Source organism: Thermobia domestica, chromosome 5, assembly GCF_964235325.1.
Source record: "Thermobia domestica chromosome 5, izTheDome1.hap1.1, whole genome shotgun sequence".
Taxonomy (NCBI): Eukaryota; Metazoa; Arthropoda; class Insecta; order Zygentoma; family Lepismatidae; genus Thermobia; species Thermobia domestica.
Genome location: NC_137458.1, coordinates 42,755,072 through 42,777,551, shown reverse-complemented (window position 1 = coordinate 42,777,551; position 22,480 = coordinate 42,755,072). Strand labels below are relative to the sequence as shown.

The 22,480-nt window shown below is 35.5% G+C and overlaps 1 protein-coding gene across 1 annotated transcript in view; it reads left to right on the top strand.

The window, feature by feature from the left end:
• LOC145685892 (nuclear exosome regulator NRDE2) overlaps positions 1–22,480 on the top strand; it is a 72,728-nt gene that overhangs the window by 39,636 nt on the left and 10,612 nt on the right. Inside the window, exons 7-8 of the mRNA XM_081758632.1 lie at positions 5,827–5,992; positions 9,968–10,127. Coding sequence (XP_081614758.1) covers positions 5,827–5,992; positions 9,968–10,127 — 326 coding nt within the window. The remainder of the gene's footprint in view (positions 1–5,826; positions 5,993–9,967; positions 10,128–22,480) is intronic.

Below are 22,480 nucleotides of genomic sequence, written 5' to 3'. Positions count from 1 at the left end.
AATCGACAGTTTTCAAAGTCGCTGAGATAAACAGTGACACTTCCAATGACGTTTAAATCGAAATTCAGCCCCGCAAATTGGCTGAGGGGGAGATATATAACAATCATCGAAAATGACCGATATTTGTGCCGATTCCATAGTTTTCAGGGTCGCTGAGATGAACAGTGAGAATTCCGATGCATTTAAATCCAAATTCAGCCTCCATTAGTACTCCTAAGGGGAAGGTAACATGTAAAAATAATTGAAAATGTGTCGAATTCGTAGTTTGTGGGGTCCTTAAGTTGATTGGTAACAGTTTGGGTGTCCTTTATGTCCAAAATGAAACGTATTATTCCCGTGCGAAAAATGCGATTTTCTGTTAGTAAATAAATAAATAAAATAAATACTTCTTTTTTAAATCTAGAGTGTGAGAACATTTATTCAAAATTGTAAGATTATATACCTAAGTCTCGGAGATCTTAGAAATATGAATGCAGCATGTAGTTTTAAAGGTAGATCGTGCTAATGAATTCTGAATAGTTAATTTCTTATGCAAACGAAATTAGCAAGTAGGGGTATTTTATAGTAGTACGGCAGAAAATATATCTGACACATTCATACCTAACCAGGGTGGATTGATTTAAATCACGATTTAAATCGAGATTTAAATCACTTGATTTTTTAAATAAAAATCGTTGATTTAAATCAAATTCCGAAATTAATGAATTCAAAGTGAAAATAAGTAAAATCCAGCCTTTGTTGTGTTATTTCAATTATGGAAGATAATCATAATACCATAAGATTCAAATGTATGTACAGCACAGTATTAAAACGGATGTTTCATGCAGAGGATGATTAGGGAAAATCCCGTTTTGAACGGGTAACGGAGGTATTCTGCTTTCTTTTCTTCGTAACATAAGGTTTTTAAATCGTTAACTATTCCAACGAGAAAATCACCATGGACATTTAAGACGAAAATTCGTTTGTGCGCGCGTCTGTTTGTTTGTTCCCAGATAATAGGGGCGTATTTATAAAGGGGTCCGATTCCCTCTTCTTTTTTAGAGTTTATAACTTTAGGCGAAATTGGCATATCTGATATGTATTTCGTGCCGCAAGCTAGTTCCATTTTTTTAAAGGTATGCCCCTGCCAAATATGAGTAACTTTTGTGAAAAACAGTATCATGTTGATAAAGTACTTTTTCCTTAGTGCTTAAGAAATCTTGTTTGGGATTAGAGATGCAAAATAGCCGGCTTTTTGATATTTTTTTTACACAAAAAGCTGGCTTTTTAGGGAAGAAAACGGAAATTTTGGCTTTTTTCATTTTTATGATTTTTCTATCTAAATACTTTATTATATAGTATACTCTATAGTTAAACAAGATTTCATGACCTAAATGTCATATTTCCCTCTAGAACTCACCATAATGATGGATGGAGCACATGTTTGATGAATTAAACATTAAGTACGTAGTATTTGAAAGCAATTTTAGAGGCTATATAACTTTATTTTAACTTCTGAGTTATCGACATTTTTTCTTCTTTAGATCATTTCATTTTTAGTTATTCGTGTTTCATTTCTTAGAGCTTAGTACTAGCACATAGTTAAACATGTTTTTCAATATATCCGTCAGAGCATACTTCCACATTTCTGTTATACTGTAGCTGTGTAATTATATAGCAATAATCTTCCGAATGCAACCTTGAATACCATTTTATACAAATAATCAGTACGGATTTAGAAAAGTGTTTGGGGAGGGTTTTTTCTTATTAATGGTTAGTATTTTTCTAAAAATTCCTGATTTTCATTTGAGGGGAACTTGAAGTTTATGAGCAAAGACATAACTAAAATTTCGTTTGTTTCAGAAATTCCGTAATTTCGGAGAACAGGCTTCAGTCCGAAGACACCCCTACCCTAACCACGTTCGCAAATCAGTCATTGCTGGTAATTAGTAATAAAAACGATTTAAAACATAAGAAATGAAATCAGCCAGGACTCATACAGTACACGCACTATTTCTGCATTCACAGGTGGAATTAAGAACTTTTGTCAGCATGGTCGAATGCGGGACTGAATCTTGGATTTCGCAATAGAAGTGGAAAAGCTAACCACTCACTCATGTTTGTTGAGCTTGACTTAAATGTATTTCGTAGTTTTCTTTTTCTTTTTTTCTTTTTCTTTTTCCTTTTTTTTCTTTTTCTAAGGAAGAGTTCCGTAATGACATGTTGAATTCTTGTTAAAAATCAGAAACCTTCAGGACTGGGTAAACCGTGATGATGGTTATATATTCCAGAGCCTTGGAAATCAAACGCTCAGATGAACAGTATTATGTATATGATCCATGAACAGAAAATTCAGTACTTTCCTGACTCTAAACAAGCTTAAGGAACAGTCAGTGCGTTACAGAATTTCAGACCTGATAGGTGGTAACAGATTTTTACGTATGTAATAAATGAATATAAAATACATTTTCAACATTTCTGTTCCATTTCAAAAGAAGTTTCTGCAGGGGTAGCAAATTCGCAAGCAAGAGGTGCATTAACAAATTAGGTGATTTCATTTCCCATACAAAGATTGCATTTTTCAGTCTTTTAAAGTAATTCGTTGAATTGTAATAAAACAGTGATTATTTTTCATTGTTACTGTAGTACGAATCTTTATGGAAGTCTCGGAAGTCAGACATAATAAACTTATAGGCTATAACAGATTGACGAGGGAATGATATTTATTTATTTAGCAATCGCCATATGCAGCTCAGAGGCTATTTTATACGGGATATCTAACAACATGGAAAGGATTTGGAAAGGTATTGGCCAGGGCCTGTTTTAGTAGGTACCATCCCGGCATTTGCCTGGTAGGATTGAGGGAAACACTGAAAACACCAGTGAGGATGGTCGGCAGCGGGAATCGAACCCATGACTTCCCGAATGCGAAGCCAACGTTGTACCACTGAGCCACTTGATGTACGTAATGATCAAAGAGAAGAACATGTTATTTTTGAGAAGGCTACGGCGTCGAAACTCAAATTTGTTTTGTACGTTTATTCAGTAAATATATTATCTTCCCGATGTGTTATTTGTTTGAACTCACATATATGGTAGAGCTCCCTCGTGGCTAAGCGGTTAGCATACGCGCCTTTGGCGTGGGAGACCCGGGTTCGATTCCCGGCGGGAGCTCATGTGGTTCGGATTCCACGTTAATCAGTAGGTCCACGTCTCATATAGCCTCGCTGCTGCAAGGGACGCTAAACTAAAATCAACAATCACATATATGGTACAATAAATTATGTATGTCATGTAGCAGTTTTTCCTTGTTTTTGTATTTTTAATTCACAATAAAAATATTGCTTATAATGCATATGGAAGTTAAAACTTAACTGCAACTTATTATATACATGGATTAATCCTTTGGGATTCATAATAAAAATGTGTTAAGAATTGAAATGTGGTTTCGAAATTCATGTTTATTTCGAGATTTTTGTATTATTACTTGCATCCACTACTACTTAAATGAGTTTTTGTATTGTAGAGAAGCGAAACAAAACCTGCTTTATCAATTTAAAGCAGAATTTGGAAAAAAGCCAAAAAAATTTCCAAGCAAGAAAGTGAAACAGAAAAAACCTAATTTTCCTCCCCCTCCTCCTGTTTTTTTTTTCCCTTCTTAACCCTTGCATCTGTATTTGGGATTGAAATAAGTTAACGACTGGCAATCAATTCAAAATTCAAGCCCAATACTTTCACTTAAATGACATAATTAACATTTAATATTAATCCCTAATGTTTTATCTTCAGTTCGTGACTTGTATTACAAGAGAAGGAAGATTTGATTTAAATCAAAAAAATCGATTTAAATCAAAAAAATCAACAAAAATGATTTTTTTTAAAAAAATCATGATTTTTTCCCACCCTGTACCTAACACAATGAAGTTGTTGAGATTAAGTCTGTGAAAACGGTTATTGATGGGATATTGTAGTACAGCGTGGTCCGGAAGTGGGTGTACCCCTAATTGGTGTTTTCTGACGGTTTTAGGCTTTACCCACATTTGTTTGGTAATATTGCCTGGCACTGTCTGGCAACATCGCTATCCATGTTCATTTGTTTTCTGCTGTTTTCTGCTTGGTAACAGTTATTTGCAGTGAACTGGATTGGAAGAGGTTGTGCATCTTCACCAGCTCCCTTTGCCTGGCCTCTAAGAAGTCCCGGTCTGACGACACCAGACAATGCTCTCTGGAGTTTCATAAAGCAACAAGAAACACTCGATATCACACTACGCAGGAATTACGAACAGCTATGGAACACACCTTCACCCTCGTGACTCCGGAGTATCTCCGCAAAACATCTGCGAGAACTTGGCGCAGAATTCAGCTGTGTTACGACATGGGTGGTGATCATACCGATGTTTATGACTCTTAAGACTCTTAAGACTTCAAGGTAATTGTGTACAGATTATAACTAACACTATACTGTTGAAACTAAAGGGGGGTACGCCTACTTTCGGACCACCTTGTAGATGTGATATTTAATATCGGTTGTGGAATAGTGTAACTAGCAAATTGTATTACTGTGGTATTCGCTTATAGTTTGTGGTGTAGTTTAGCAGGGTCATTATTAAGTTTGTGGGCCCTATATGTTGTGTTATATAATGAAATAAAAATATAATCTTTCTATTCCTTATCTAGTTGTGTGTTCCTAATTTCCATATTACGGATGTGTTAATCCATTGCCTTATTTATGTATATCTATTGAGATATTCTACTGTCTACGGTGGGCGGGAATTAACTCCCTAGTAAAAATTGTGTATAACTTTAAATCTTTAATCAGTTTTAACGAAACAAGAAGCATTTTGTTCCTTACAGTGGCAGAATCGTTATGCATTATTAAAATTCTTCATGAACACCACCATTATCCATTAGTTTCCGTAAACGGTTGAGGGTGGTTGCAGCAACTTCTGCAGATACTCCAGCAATACGTTTGCAAGAACTTGACCTATTCACGGATCCTTCCCTCCTGACCAGTAGCAGTTGTGTAGATTAACAAACCCTTTAACATAAAACACTGTTTCATCTCTCCAAAGGGTATTGGTGAGAAGATCTTACAAATGTTAATAGCAATTAATCATCATCTTCCCATTCTCCAATAATCACAGCCTTCCGCCAATAATTCCAAACAATAATGTGATTTCCAATAAAATTCCTTCCTTCAGAAGGTTCGGACTGTGTGTCGGGGTAAAGGCTTTGGCGAGATAGATGCATGTCTTTATGATATCTGCGGCCTTCACGTGAACATTTCCTGATTCATTTGCTTATTTCCCTCCATCCTAGATTTCAAGAGGCAATATCTGCTGCAGAACCTATCTCCATTAGCTTTAAATGGCAGTCAGCTGAGCCCGTTCACACATGACTAAACGTCGCACCGTAATCCGCTACTGATAGCTGCAGTTACATTATTGAGATATCATGTAATAAAATCATTGCAAAGAACAAAAGGTTTTTTTTTTTTTTTTTGTCTCATTAAAATTTGGCAAGGATTTAGAGTTAAAAACTATTTTAACATGGGTTATTTCCGACCTACCTGTAAATCTGCCCGAGAGTCAAGAAACAACAACGAATCTACGAGTACACATCAGGCCACGCCAACCTAAATCTTGCGTACTGATGTCTACGTCACTTTGTTTCCTTCCAGACAGTACCCAGTGGGATCATAGAAAGTCCGAAATCGTCGTACATTTGTAAACACAGAGTTCAACATTTTTGTTGTTATTCATGTTCTTAAACTAGACTCTAGTTTGATGTTTGTACCCACAAAGGACATGCTACATTATAATATTTTTCTTTCCTTATTCTTTTTAGGCGAAATCATATGAGAGAGTGTTTCTACGAAGTTTATTTGTCAATTCTGTATTACCAGTGCAAGAGAGAACTAGGAACATACAACTTTCTTCAAGGCGTTCTTCAAAGAGCTCTTAAAGAATATCCAAATAATCTACACTTCGTTGCGCTTTTTGGATATGTAGAGGTAAATTGGGTTAATTACATTTTTGTTGCGTAATTGTAGATCGCAATCTTTTGAGCCCTTTTCTTTCTTTCTTTTTCTTTTTTTCTTTCTTTCTTTCTTTCTTTCTTTCTTTTTTTTTTTTTATTATTCCTAAAATTCTTGTTCTGGAAGTGTTTAAATTGGCACTTAAATTCGGATGTATTATAGCAGGGTTCAATCTTATAATTTCTGAACTAATTGTCTAAATAACTTCAGAGAAAGAAAATTGAACTCTTAAAAAATTACTTATGATTAGAATCTAAGATGGGGCACGATAGCTGTGATAGAGCGCTAATCTTTGGTGCGAAGAGTTGGTGGTTCGATTCCAGGCCAAGTAAGTTTGTGGTGGACAACATACGGTCTGTGAGATTTTCTCGAGGTTTTTCCGTCTCCTCCCACATTCTCATTCTATCAACGCTTTTATAGTCATTCACTTTCATAATCATTCGTCTCCTTTAGCCTTCAGGTGTAAACGAAGGACGTAAACCTGAAAATGTCATTTCATTTAATTTGAATCTGAGATAGTGGTATCGTAGTGCGTGCTACAAGGGTCGTTCAAGGTTGACCGGGATTTTTGTACGTAAATAATCGATGAATAGCCGGATCATGATGAAACTTGCAGATGACGTAATGTATTCCTTCTCGAGTAATTAGCGCCCGGCATGGCGTATATAGCGTATGCGCAGCTGTTGCAGCGAACATGGTGGCAAGCAGTGTGTCAGTGGCTGTGGAGCAGCAGTGTGTAATCAAATTTCTGGTGAAGGAGAAAGTTAAACCAGCTGAGATTTTCAGAAGATTGCAAGCACAGTATGGAGAACAAACAATGTCACGGACAAGAGTGTACGAATGGAGTGAACAGTTTCGTGAAGGACGGGAGTTGGTGACAAATGAAGCGCTTGGACACATTCGCCCGACTGCAGTCACACCAGTGAATATCGCACGCGTTAAGCAAATGATTCTTGAGAACCAGCGAGTAACAGTGCGGGATATTGCTGCCGAGGTGAATATCAGTATCGGGAGTGTTGAGACAATCACTCACGACCACTTACGCTTTCGCAAAATCTGTGCAAGGTGGGTTCCCCGCCAGCTGACATTTGATCAGAAAGGGACACGCATGACGGTCTGTGAATAGTTCTGCCCCATCCCCCTACAGTCCAGATTTAGCAATCAGTGATTATCATTTGTTTGCACCCCTTAAAGACCAGCTGGGAGGGAAGAAATTCACGACAGATGAAGCACTGCGGAACGATGTCCTCCAGTGGCTACGACAACCATCAAGTTCTTTCTACGCCAAAGGAATCAGGGAGCTGTCACAACGATGACAACGTTGCCTCGACGCGCACGGAGAATACATTGAAAAGCTGACATAGTTTGGTGCTTCTTGTGCTATCTGTTTCCTCTGAAGAAATAAAAGTCCCGGTCAACCTTGAACGAACCTTGTACATTGCCTCCGTAAAAAGGAAGGACGAGGGAGGACATAACGTCACAAGTTTCAAATTGAAAGAATTTGCTTCATTTAATGCGTTAGTTGTAACAAAAATGTTATGGGGCAAACTTATATCTAGGATTCCACGAGGTTTGTTAATTGTTAATTGATTTGAAGATACAAAGAAAGAAAAATAAGAAAAAGACGTCCCCACATTCCCTGCCGTGTAATCTGAAGCATTGGTACCTCGTTGGTAAACATCTTAATATCCAATATATAATGCAAAATATTCTTAAATATTTTAATAAGCAAATAGATATAACTCAAAATAATATATTTACCAGAAAATAGTAAAAAACATGTTACACAGCACTATTTATTTATTCAACACAACAGGCTCTTGGTTCAGTTACAGTGTTGTTCCTTTATAAATACATTTACGCACAGTTATAACTTTTAAAACAAGCTGATATATTTATACATTTTCATTATGACATTGTATTTTTTAGTCTATTTTTATATGCTGTCTTCGACATTTCGAAAACATCTATAGCAGACATCTTTTCAATTGTAGTGTAGAAAGTACTCATTCTCCACATAGGAGACTTAGCGAGGATATTTGTAGACTGACTATAAAATTCGTGCTAAGTGCCACAATGAAAATTGCTTGAGTAAAAAGCTTAGATTTTACTTCAAAACTGGTGGGGACGTAGACCCACGCGCATTCTTCTGGCAATTATTTGAAATACTTCCACAGTGAATATTAGATGGCTTTTTTTTTTTTTTTTTTTTTTTTTTTTTCACTGAGCGGTGTTAGGCACATAGGCCATATCTTGGCATTAAACCGAACTTTTGCATTTTGGGCACTTAGCACGGATTTTATATTCAGTCTACATTTGTTCGTGCCTTTTTGCAGTAAAATGTACAGTTATTTCCTACGCGGGTTTTACCTGACAGGATATGCAATTGAACTTTCAAAGTAAGAGCAGGACAGTCAATTTTACCATTTAGTAAGTTGTGTAAAAACAAAAGATGCTTATATTCTCTCCGTTGTTTCAAAGTGTGCATATCCAGGTTTTGTCCTTTTTATTACTCGTATTTTGGATACATGTCAGTTTTTCTGTAAGCAAATAATTTTAAGAATTTTGATTGTATCCTTTCAATCATATCAGTGTGTTTCAGTGTTTTTGGTGTCTAAGACAGAGTCGCATATTCTAATTGCAATCTCATAAAACAGAGTTCCATTATTATAACATCGTTTTGAAACTCTTTTCCTATTCTCATAATATAGCCAATATATCTATATGACTTATTAATAATTGTTTCAATATAATACGTAAAAGATAATTTAGGATCAAACAGCAATCCAAGATCTTTAATTAAGTTAGGTGACTCTAAAATAGTTCCTTCAATAGTGTAATCATGTTAAACACTGTTTGCTTTGTGGGTAAAGGAAAGAATTTTGCATTTATTCACGTTCAACGTAATCTTGTTATTATTACACCAGTTCTTAATACTATACAAGTCTGTTTGCAGTTTTAAACAGTCCTGAAGCGAATGTCAGCAGGGAAGGGGGGGGGGGGAAACTAGAAATAAAAGGTAATTAAAGAATGGTAGAGAGGCTGTGAAACTTCCAGGTATGCGCCATGTCGGAATGTTTTTATTCCAATATAGCACCCAATTAGACTTTCAACTACTTTTCTTTATTTACTGTTTGTTTTCCTGTTTCTTCCGTCCTCATTTGATGATCGAATGTAGCGAAAGCAGATGTAATGCACTTTTTTTTTTTCAGTGTAGCATTATATAATGTTCTCACTATTGGGTGGTAAGTCATCATAAGTCATGATTTCTGTGCCTGCTTCAGGATAACTTCGTTTCAGTTATATATACAGGGTGTTACAAAATTAAACCGACAGATATTAAGGGGGATACTGACATTATAACGTTTCACATTGTTGCATGCTATCAGGGCTGCACATAGATTTCATAGAACCTCAGGTGAACTTAATGGAACATCACTGTTTGCTAACTCCATTTTGATGAAAATAGCCAAGTAACAAATCGGAAGTCATTAAATTCCTGTATTATCAATGGATTAAACTTATTTTAGTCACCAGCGGATTTAGAAAGTTGCTAAGTTCATATTTTTGAAATTAATTACATTTTAGAAAAGTTATTAATTAAATTTTAAAAAAGTTATAATTATTTTATTGCTGTCGGGAATTTAAATTTGAAAAAAGTCACAATTAAATAAAAAAAAAATTTAAAAAATTGTTACAGGTCCCTCAAAAGCTCGTCCTCCTGCAGCATTTGTTCAGGTTCCTGTCCGTTATTGACGGGACTGCATATCAAGACACATTTAAATATCCGGATACATTGTTATATAGAATTATTATAAAATTTTTGGTAATTGAACTATGTATTCTTAGGTTAAGTAAGAGATTAGTTGTTAAACAGAAGCCTTAATTGCAATATTACAAGAGTATATATCATTTAAAGGATCAACAAATTGATTATATTATTCTTTTTAGAATAGTTTGGGAGTTGCTGGAAGCCCGTGGTGGAAAGTTCTTCAATGCTTTAGCGAAAGTTATTCCTACCTGCAGAAATTGTTTCTGATATTTTTAGCACGGTTGCGCAAAACGAAACTCGAGAACGCAGTTACAATGGGTCATGAAATATTGCAAGAGGGTAAGTAGTATTAAAGAATCGTGTTTAGCGCACATTTACTCTTAACCCTATGTTTGTGTCTTTAAGTGAAAACCTAAGTCAATTGTTTTATCGTTAAATGCCTAGGAACATATCAAGGATGTTATAAAATAGAGGATCTGCCCATATGTATCTTCATCCTAATAACTCAATGAAGCAAGCAAGCAAGAAAAAAAAAAAAAAAAGGCAGGTCTGATTGGCTACTCTCGTTTCCGCCATCGTCTGATTGGCTACTTTCGTTTTCGCCATTAATGTTGGCTCAAAACATTGCAGTCTTATTGGGCGGAATGGGCAGAGTGGGAGTGGCGAAACTGTGACGTATAGCTTAACGATTTTGTTGAATAGACAGATCCTCTATTTTATAACATTGTTGGAACATATACTCTTAAAGTTAACATGGAGGTTCCTGATATGTTGTGTAGTTTCAGATCTGATGTCTTGTGTGATTGTTTACATTTCCTTAAGAAATAATAATGATAAGTCAGATCAAATTGTGACGATATGAAGTAACAAATAACCGACATCTTAACTGTTATTTAATGTTTTAACATAAATCAGTAGCGGATTGATTCAAGAACGCGTGAAAAATTAATATTTTATTTCTTTTCCATCATAAACTTGAAAGAAATAATTGAAATCAACTGTTTTTATTAAGGCAAAAATTTCTCGGTCCATTTTCTGTTTCGGGCCGCGGTGGCTCAGTGGTAGAGCGTTCACCTCTGATGCTAGGGGTCCCGGGTTCGATCCCAGCCCACGCCAAGTGAACTTTGTGGTGGACAAACACCGTGTGCGTGGGTTTTCTCGGGGTTCCCCGTTTCCCCCCACTTTCTTCATTCCACCATTTCATTCATTACTCATCATCACCGTCTCCTTTAGCCTAACCGGCATAACCGTGGGACGTAAAACTCACAGATTTCATTTCATTTTCTGTTTCTGCGTACTCTATGATCAAGGTTACTATTGCTTATGACTTAAGTGGACTATACTTTGGTTTCCATGAGTATTATAAGTTTTTTCGACATGCGTACAATGAAGTATTTTAAATGTTAGTATTTCTAATATGTCGAATATTATGACACTCTCGTTGAAGAAAGTGAACTTGTGTGTGCAGTCTCTATCTGTATATACTTTTGTGCTAGACCATGCGATCAATGCATGTGCGTGAAAGTTGTTTTTTGTGTTTCATAATCACTGTCTATCACAGAACTGATTCTTACACTGAAGTGTGGATTAGTGTCCCTAATTGTATTTCCATTTCTTCTTCTTATGGGTAACACTGATAATATACATGAGTGTGTGTGTTTGGTACAACTGAAAATACGGAGCTTCTAAATTTGAGGAGTAAATTGTAGATATGTATTATTCTCCATAACTCTACCGTCAGGACAGCCATTGAAATACAGGAATACTTTACATAACGCTGCTTGTTATTTATATTTTTTATGAATTTTTATTAGTTTTGCCAATTCAGATTTTTAAAAATACGCAAATAAAAATACCAGCTATCACGTATATGCATGTGTAGATGGAAATGCTCTATAAGGCAAGTTGAGTATTGGCTTCTGATATGAAGATACTAACAACAAGTGAAAAGTGGACACACGGTAGCTTAGTACTAGCCAGTGTGTGGTGTAGTCGAGGGCTATGAGACATTAGATCGAAGCGAGGATGGTGAGACGAAAGCCATTGAGAAGTTCTACTTTTTTTGAAGAGCATCGTCATTTTTGATTGTCCTTAATGCTTCTGAGTTCGTGTCCCTATCGAGTCTTGTAGTCATAAACTGTGCCCGAATGAGAACATAAGTTTCAGAGTGAAATGTAAAAAAAAAATGATACAGAGCACTCACCTTTGATGGGAATGGTCTTTGGTTTGATCTAAGGCCATGTGGGCCTTGGTTTGATCTAAGGCCATGTGGGCCTAGGACAAATCTGCCAATTACCAAATGCGCCAATCGTGAAAATGGACAAATCTGCCAATGGACAAATCCGCCAATGGACAAATCTGCCAATTGACAAATCTGCCAATTACCAAATCTGCCAATTACCAAATGTGCCAAACGCGAAAATGACCAAATGCGCCAATTGTGAAAAAGGACAAATCTGCCAATTACCAAATCTGCCAATTACCAAATGCGCCAAACGCGAAAATGACCAAATGCGCCAATTGTGAAAATGGACAAATCAGCCAATTGACAAATCTGCCAATTGACAAATCTGCCAATTACCAAATGCGCCAATCGCGAAAATGACCAAATGCGCCAATCGTGAGAATGGACAGATCTGCCAATGGACAAATCTGCCAATGGACAAATCTGCCAATTACCAAATCCGCCAATTACCAAATCCGCCAATTACCAAATCTGCCAATGGACAAATCTGCCAAAGGATAAGTCACCGAACTATCATTTTATTTTAGATGTATTCTTCAATCATCATCCTACAATATTACGAAAAAGAAGAAGAATTATTTATGAAAGAAAGCGGAAAAGGGTATTTTAATTTTGATGTGTTTTACTTTAATTAATTCGCAATTATGTTTCAAAATGAATGTTTACTAATGTTGGTTGTTGGAGTTTAGTATCCCATTGCTGTACATAGGTTATATAAGACGTTAAGTAACGCGTTTGAATTTTAATGCCCTCTTACTAGGAATCGAACCCGAAAAGACTAATGTTTGTTGTAATTATTCGATAGCCAACAAATAATTTTCAGAGTAAGTTTCTCTTTATGTAGTTAATACGTTTAAAGTGGATTAAATATGATCCAAGATTAGTTCATATAAAATGGAAATTAGTATAATTGAGTTCACTTCGCATCTATTAGTAAATACACATTAGTAACTGGTGTTTTGTAACTTGTATGCTTAGTGATTTTGTAATAATTTTGTGATTACAGATTTCTAAAGTGAAAAATATTAACTGTTAACAATCGGATTGTACCTTTTGTTACTTGATTTCCTCTTAACACTGACACACATATTTCCAAGAATGAAGCGCGTAGTTCTAACAGTCTTCCAATGACGAGACATATATCATTCCATTGATAATATTGAGGTAAACAAAATGTTATACATGCGTGTAAAAACCCATGTAAACTTTTCTAGAATATGTAGTAAAATATCGTATTCGTAGATATGAACATTGATGCTCTGTTACAGCTACTTACTGATATAAAAGTGAAATTGATTTACATCGTCATTAACCATGCACACTGATCTTGGAGATTGGCCTCCCTGAATGTAGATATCTTTATTCGAATTTGTGACAAGGAAATACCCATATCTCAGTGCCTCCCCAAAATTATACAGAAGTCGTCGTCGCTGTCATTAAGATCTTTATTACACCAATTCTAAGACTACATACTCAGTTAATGAGATATAGTCCACACTGTTGATTGATTTTCTTCCTTTAAAAGTAACATTGTCAAACACATTATATATGTATAAATCGATAAATCGCATCGAACCAAATAAAATGAGATGCTCGAATACAAGTTTAGTTTTTATATATATATATATATATATATATATATATATATATATATATATATATATAAAATATGCTGCACTAACAACTGTATCTTTCGTTGCCAATAATCAGTGACAGCTTTCATTCATTGTCCAGGCAGTAGTGAACTAGCAGTTTCCTTGTCTTTTCGTAAGGTGACACATACACTTTTTCGAACATGATAGCTAGTTTTAATCGTAGGTAATAACAATCAAGTTAATTAAAAAGTCTTGGTAATAAGTATTTTCAAATTGGTTAAAATGGATCCGAACCTGTTTTCGGAACGGGTAATTTGAATAGGGACATCAAAATATAAGCCATCACTTTAGAATCTTTTTAAAGAAAATTACAAAAGTGTTTACTTAAAATATTTACTTTATATTTTACAGGGCTATGAAAATATTTCTTCACATTCTTTCAAATATTCACAACTTTCACAATTACAAACTAGAATTTCTCACCAAGTACAAGATCGTATAAAAAATAAATACCAAAATTTATAGTTGTAAAAGAATATTTTCTGTTATAACTTTCGATTTTAAAATTCACGACTGTAAATCAGGTCAAGAGGACAAAAGTTACTTATAATATGGGCAAAGTTCCTACAATCTAAGAACCCCGCAAACCTGACTTAATAAATTATATATATAAAAAAACTATATATTCTAAACGTTCTAAATAGAGTACTCAAAAAAGATCTCAAGATACGTGTTTGCAAACAAGTCATGATTATACTAACTACTGCCTACTTATTAACGATGTTATTATTGCTAAAATAATTGCGTTTCTTCTTACTTTCCTTATTCATTTTCTGTTAAAGATTATAGCTTCTTGTTCAAGACTTTTTATTATTAACTTTTACCGACTGTATTTTTCTACTTATAATAAGGAATACATATATTGGTTTATTTCGAAAATGTAAAAAAGAAGCAGACATCCGCTTAATGAATTAGGTCAGCCATAGCTCGTAGATTTCATGGTCTTTCACACAAATTCTATGCGAGGTCCAACCAAACTTGTGAAATCTCCATCCCCGTAAAGGTCGTCAGCACAGTTGCAACTTCGTTTTTGTTGAAATAGTCAAGTAACAATATTTATATGGTTCAAGTCCTTTTTCTTTATTATTTCTTCTACTACTTTTAAATTTTAAAATTGAAAGAGCTTTTGGGTAAAGCGTATCCCTCTCATAGTGGGCTACTTACATGATGATGCACCACAGGCACTTCGTCGGTAACTTCAAACTTGAAATACTCATAACGGAATAAATTGAGTTGAGTTTATTTTAGTTTAGCGTCCCTTTCAGCAGCGAGGCTATATGAGACGTGGACCTACTGATTAACGTGGAATCGAACCCGGGTCTCCCACGCCAAAGGCGCGTACGCTAACCGCTTAGCCACGGAGGAGCTCTCATAACGGAATAAACAAAATAAACAAAGAAAAGAAATAAACTGGCTCCCCAAAGACCCGTTTTTCCACAATATTAGCCACGGCTACCCCCTTTGCGGTCATATTAGTAAAGAAACGCAGTTTGTCCTTTACAAGATAATATTTCCTCGACATACATTTAGATTCTTTTTAAGAATAAATAATATACGATAAGCCAACACATTACTCACATATTTATCTTCGTATTCTCTTGTATTTCTTTCATTATAATATATTCATGGGCTTATATAGATTGATCCTTTGGAACAAATGCTATAACTTCAATAAAAGTATCACAAATTGCCTACTTATAATACAGCATATATAAAGTATATATATATTCTCTTATTATTTGTGTGTTATTTTCTTACATACAATTTTTACTTTATGGTTTTCAATGAATAGGTTAGGTTCTCTAAAATAACGATGTGTATGACATGTTCCCTTTTCTGTACTTATAAATTTATTCATACAAAACTTAACATTTCGACTCATATTTCTTTGATTTACTAACTAGTTATATATTTTTCATTATTCATTTCGATAATCTGAGAATAGTTGTAAACTATAAATTTATAAAGTAAGTAGTCATAACTTCGAAATCAACACGTTTTCTTCTTCCATTTCTCATTCAGTCACTTTCTTTTGGAAAAAAATATACTGTGTCTTTTTTACAATTGCAAACGTAATATAGAGTCACAATGATACAATTTAATGGCATATAAATAGTATAATGTCTTATAAATGTTCGTTAAAATGTCATACATTAAAGCTTATACATACCACGTTTTTGATAAAGTTATTACAACCCATTATGTATCAATAGTGGCGTCTTAGGAAGAAGGGCAATGCATTATACGACATTACATTAAGTTGGGGAACCGGTCAAAACCCCCACAGCCAAAACACCCACACTCAAGAAATGTCAAAACGCCCACACAAACGGTCATAACTCCCACACAAATGGACAAATCTCCCAAATACACGAACGGTCATAACCCTCACAGCCAAAACCCCCACACTCAAGAAATGTCAAAACGCCCACACGATCGGTCATAACCCCCACACAAATGGACAAATCTCCCAAACACACGAACGGTCATAACCCCCACAGCCAAAACCCCCACACTGGTAATCGGTCATAACTCCCACACAAATGGACAAACCAGCCACACATAGCAACGGTCGCAATCCCCATATAAATGGACAAAACCCCCACACAAATGGACAAAACTCCCACATTCAGAAATTGTCACAACTGCCACACAAATGGACAAAACCCCCACACAATCGGACAAATCTCCCACACTCTGAAATGATCCTGGTTGTATGTCTTGCCCTTGTACTTTTTAATAACATTTTTTATTCCACTTAAACTGATGTTGCAACTATTCTTCTTGCACTGTTTTTTAATGACAGAAACACTAAAGTGGGCGTCATAAAGAGCCGCAACAAAGACGTGCAATCACGATCATTTCAGAGTGTGGGGGATTTGTCCATTTGTGTGGCAGTTGTGACAATTTCTCCATGTGGGAGTTTTGATCATTTGTGTGGGGGTTTTGTCCGTTTATGTGGGGATTATGACCGTTGCTATGTGTGGCTGTTTTGTCCATTTGTGTGGGAGTTTTGACCGATCTTGTGGGTGTTTTGACATTTCTTGAGTGTGGGGGTTTTGGCTGTGGGGGTTTTGACCGTTCGTGCGTTTGGGAGATTTGTCCATTTGTGTGGGAGTTATGACCGATCGTGTTGGCGTTTTGACATTTCTTGAGTGTGGGGGTTTTGGCTGTGGGGGTTATGACCGTTCGTGTATTTGGGAGATTTGTCCATTTGTGTGGGGGCTATGACCGTTTGTGTGGGCGTTTTGACATTTCTTGAGTGTGGGGGTTTTGGCTGTGGGGGTTTTGACCTAGTCCCATTAGTTGCATCGCTTTTGATGTTCTTTTAGGTACCTCATTGCAACCACAACCTTGAGCTACACCACGAGATGTAGAAAGAGTAGAAACAACATTCTAGATAAGTGTGTTAAGTCTGGTGAAGATACTATTATAGTATTGAAACTTTACATTTTATACAGTGTTTTTACTAAAAAGTGCTGTACCTTGTCATGACAATTGAGTTAAATATAAAATTTGTTTACAAGGTCTACAGGTGGTTTATTTAACGTTAGAAATATTCTTTGAATATATCGTTGTGCATGTTAAGGAGATGCAAAGAATTTTCACCTATACAAAATTAAACATCACTTTCATTATTGCTTACAGTAACTGTTTACATATACTTAATTTTCAACTCTTTTCATCTCTGAAGCAGAAAAAGATAATTTTTCTAGATATATTTATTTCCTTTCTACAGAAAGTAATTTATTACTTGAATTATTAAAGGTAAACTAAAATATTGCTCTGAATTTTACCACTATTTTACGTATTTGTTTACCACTATTTTACGTATACGTAGTTCCTCGTTATGAAGTTTCCCATTCCCATTCCTCTTGGGTCCGAATATTCGTCTGAGCATTTTGTTCTCAGATACTTTACGTCTATGTTCTTCCCTCAGAATAAGCGACCATTTCTCAACAGAATTCGCGACGACAAGAGATTTTGAACTGAATAATAACACGAATTTCCTGTTTTTAGTCGACATTTAATTTCTTCGTGAATAGGATTTTCGTCTGTTAATATTGATCCTAGATATTTTAAAGTATCCACTCTATCAAAAGTATTATTTAATATTTTAACGCATCTATAATTTGCCGTATTACGGTCCCGACGCACTTCCATGTATTTAGTTTTCTCTGCATTTACTTCTAAACCCATGTCCCTGCAAGCGTTTAATAACACCTCTGCATTTCTTTCTATTGTTCTCCTATCATCTATTAAATTCACATCATCAGCGTACGCATAACCTGGTGAACACCGTTCAGCTCTAGGCCCTGGTTGCTATCTTTGATTTTCCTTGTAGCGTATTCCAGGACAAAGTTGAATAATAATGGCGACAACGCATCTCCTTGTTTCAGGCCATTCTCGACGTGAAAGCTCGTGGCCAAAAACTTTCCTATCCGGACATTATTTTGGGATTTATTTAAACATGCTTTAATTGATCTAATTAGCTTTACCGGCATTCCAAATTCTGTAAGAACGATGTACAATGTTTCTCTCCTAACCTAGTCGTAAGCCTTTCTAAAATCAATAAATAGTTAATGTACCGAGCTACTGTATTCCCACTTCTTTTTGAGTATTTGGCGAATGGTAAATATTTGGTCGATAGTTGATCGATTTCTTCTAAATCCACACTGATAATCTCCAATAATTTCATCTGCGTATGGGGTCAATCTTGCTAATATAATGTTCGAAAGGATTTTATAGGATGTTGACAGAAGAGAGATGCCTCGATAATTATTACAGTCAGTTTTCTCGCCTTTCTTGTGGATTGAAACAATGATTGATTCTTTCCACTCTTGTGGCAATTCTTCCTTGTTGTAGATAAGGAGAATGAGTTTGTGTATCTTGTTCCACAATTTTTCGCCTCCAGCTAAAATTAACTCAGCCGGAATTTCGTTTACTCCCGGAAATTTGTGTTTCTTTAATTTCTTTATAGCGATTTCTACTTCTATTCGGTTGGGTTCTGGAATATACGGTTCTGCGGTGAGTATCTCCCTTTCTCCACGCACATTTGTTTTTGACTGGGTGTTAAGCAAATCGTCAAAGAAATATTTCCATCTATTTAAAATGCTATCTGTATCAGTGAAAACTGTTCCATCAGCTTTCTTTAATGTATAAGCACGAGGTTGATAGCCTTCCTTAAATCCGTTGATCTCTTTATACATGTCTCGAATGTTTTTATTTTTACTATTATTTTCAAGTTCTTAAATTTTAGCTTTCAAAAAATCGCGTTTCTTTGTTTGGAATTTTCCCGCCTGATATCGACGAAATTTTGTGTAGTTATTTCATTCGGATATTTTAGCCAACATAATTTTGCCTGTTTTCTCTTCTCTGCTAGATCGAACCATGGTTTGTTCCTACGTATTTCCGTGTACCAATTTTACTTTTGAGAGAGGATGCTTCGTAAGCAAAGAAAAGAATTCAATTGCTGGAATATTTTTCTCCATAATCTTAAGGTTACATCTGTTAACTAAAGAGTATATGACATGCGTCAGATTTCTGTAACGATTCATGTAGTGTTATTGAGATTATCATCATTTTGCTCAAACAGTATTGTTGCGTCATACATAATTGATATTCTTTCTTCATAGTTTTGGGGAAGTCATTTATATTATTATATTATTATAAAACAATTTTAACGTTGATCTTTGTGGATGCCTAATTAGAAATATACCAATTATAAATATGCGTGTATTCAGATTTAAGAATGTGTTCACGGCAGTGATTTGTAATACTGATATGTACAACTACTTCACCTACATAGCCTAATATATAATATTGTCCACAACAGTTGATCAGATTCATCTACCGTAATATGAGTTTCATCTCCCTTCTCTAGAATAAGGCGTACTTAGTATTTTGTTTCGAGGGGGCTATGCCCAACACAAGGAAGGAAGTCGGAGTGCAATTGCCCATCTGAGTTTGAGAATTAAATATATTTTAATTTATGCATAAATTGAAGTTATAGTGGCAAGAATTGCAGACCGATAAATCCTATATATGATATGATACAAAAACTTATGAGTGAATCTAACCCTTTATTCTATTCATACAAGAAAAAGGAAACATCCTCTTGGCCTTCCTAACTTCCTTGACTAATTATTCCCCCGGTTTGATTTTCTTTAATTCAAATATTCCCTTCTTTTAAAAATAACTAAACGATATATTTTTTTCCTTTATTATAATAACTAAAGTCCTGTCATGTTGATATCCGCGCATGTTGGTGTGGAACACCAGTTTCGCTTATCAACTCCTCTTAGTTTTGGTGTTACTGATGACGGCCGACTTGAATCACAATTGACAACGGTCGATAAAGTATGATAGGCGAAATGAAAGAAAATAACGTCCAGAAAAAGAAACAGAAAAGTAGAAAGGACGAAAGAAAGAACAAAAGAACGCAGTTCTTACATGGAATGAAATTTGACAAATACAGTATTATTTCTGAACAAAGAGCATAAGAAAATGGAAAGTCAATTGCATTCTTAGAAATGGTAAGAAGGAGTATTGTTGTACGTGGAATGCGAAAAACTAACAAATTTATTTCGGAAGGGGGGGGACTTGAGCTCGATAGCCTCCTAAATACGCCACTGAAGACAATTCTGCTCCTCTGATTCTTCACAGCATTGTCTTTCAACTTCATAAATATTTTGAACATCGCTTATATATATATATATATATATATATATATATATATATATATATATATATATATATATATATATATATATATATGAGAACGGTCTTACTCGTCCCAACCAATGTTGAAGACAGATTTGCGCCGATGCGTCCTACCCTTATGCCGTGTAAGCTAAAGGATATGGTAATGATAAGAATGAATGAAAAATAGTGTAATGAAGAAAATGGGAGGAAGAAGAACCCCGAGAAACCTCAGACACACTGTGTTTGTCCACCACAGAATCCACTTCGCGCGAGGAAATTCTGAAGTTCAGGAAACACAAATATAACATCAATTTATAATTTTTATTGTGAAGATCCGAGAAAGTAGCTGCACAGAGACTGACTTATATACTTGTTTCTCTTTGACAAAATTACAACTGAAGTCATCAGAGTAGATTGTAATTAATTTCTTAATTGTGACACTGTCATCCAAAGTGTTTACTCTGAGAATTGCTTGAAAAGTCAGGTAAATATATCTCATTTCTGTACACCGAGAATCCACCTGAGATACGATCTTGTGTACGATTACATCAAAAAGCCAATATTTTAAATTATTCTTCTCTGATTTCTTCTCGGAGTGGTTCAGTATCAAATGCGGGATTCAATTTCTTACATTGATATGATCTAGATTTTATCTTCAAACGTCCGGAAGAATTAATGGTTGTAACTTAGAGAAATGTAACCTACCCGTTTCTTCTGCCATAGGTTTTATAGTCTTAAATCGTACACAGGGCTCCCTTGTGGCTATGTGGATAGCGTACGCGCCTTTGGTATGGGAGACCCGGGTTCGATTACCGGCGGAAACTCATGTGTATCGGAAACTATGTTAAGTTGTAGGCCCAAGGCTCATAGTCTTCTGCTGAATGGGATGCTTAACTCAAATCCACTCCAATTCGTGTACATTCCATCTTGTTTCAGAAATTCTATGGAGGGATTGCCGACCCTTGTATTTTAATAATCTCTGTAGGACAGATTTGATTTTCAGTCTTAGCGTTCCGTTCATCATCGAGGCTATATGAGACGTGGACCTACAATTTAACGTGGAATCCGAACCAAATAAGCTCCCGCCAAGAATCGAACCTGGGTCCCTACGCTAACCGCTCATCCACTAGGGAGCTCTTTGTGTGGACTTGAAAATACCCCAGTAACTATACATAAGTCACTAAATTTTTGTATTACCAATAGACTAAATTTTTCTCCTTTCACCAAAGGTGTTTAAAAGATCGCTAAATGCAGATTTTTAAATCTAATTTTAATTTGATCTCTAGAAAGGTTATGAAATATATACGTATATATCTCGCGTATCGCGCTCCCTCTAGAAGGTTTGGGTCCCCATTTATCGGGATTCCTATACCCCCTTATTGTTAGTCCTGATGATATGCCTAGATTTAACGTTGGCTACACAGTCGAACACAAACAAATTGTAGGCAATATCAATTTTGAAAATGCACTTGGAGAGTTTCTAAGCAAACAAATTATTATATTGAGTGCTTGAACTCACCTTGAATAAATTTAACTGTGGCGTGAACAGCTGATAGCGTAGTAACCCAATAACGTGCTTGGGACAATTCGTATTGTATGCATTCTGTTTATAATATAATAGATTTGATCATTGTAATATGCTCATCTGGCAACCCTTAGCTTATAAGTCGATTTTGTATAAGTCTTCACGATTGTGGTATAAGATAAGCTAGAGAGAACAATACCGTGGCAAACAACACCAAAATGGAGTCATGGCAAACAACACGTAATAGCAATTTGATATTTTACATGGTTTAGGATATGTAATAATGAATGTGAATGTTGGCAATACTGCTAAAAGTCGTGAAATTAGGAGAATATGTAGTAATCACGACTCCCAAAAAACTGTTGGTCAAGTGTCAAAAGTACGAAAACAAACAACGATCGTTTTAAAAATTTCTCGCAACTACGTCATTTTAAGAAGTATTGCCAACTGTAACAAGTATAGTGTAATGTCCAAGAGGTCGGGCACCCGAAAAATATAACCTCAGTGCGAGAAATGGGGCAATCACTCCAGCAAATAACAAGAACATTCATTTTTAACCCTT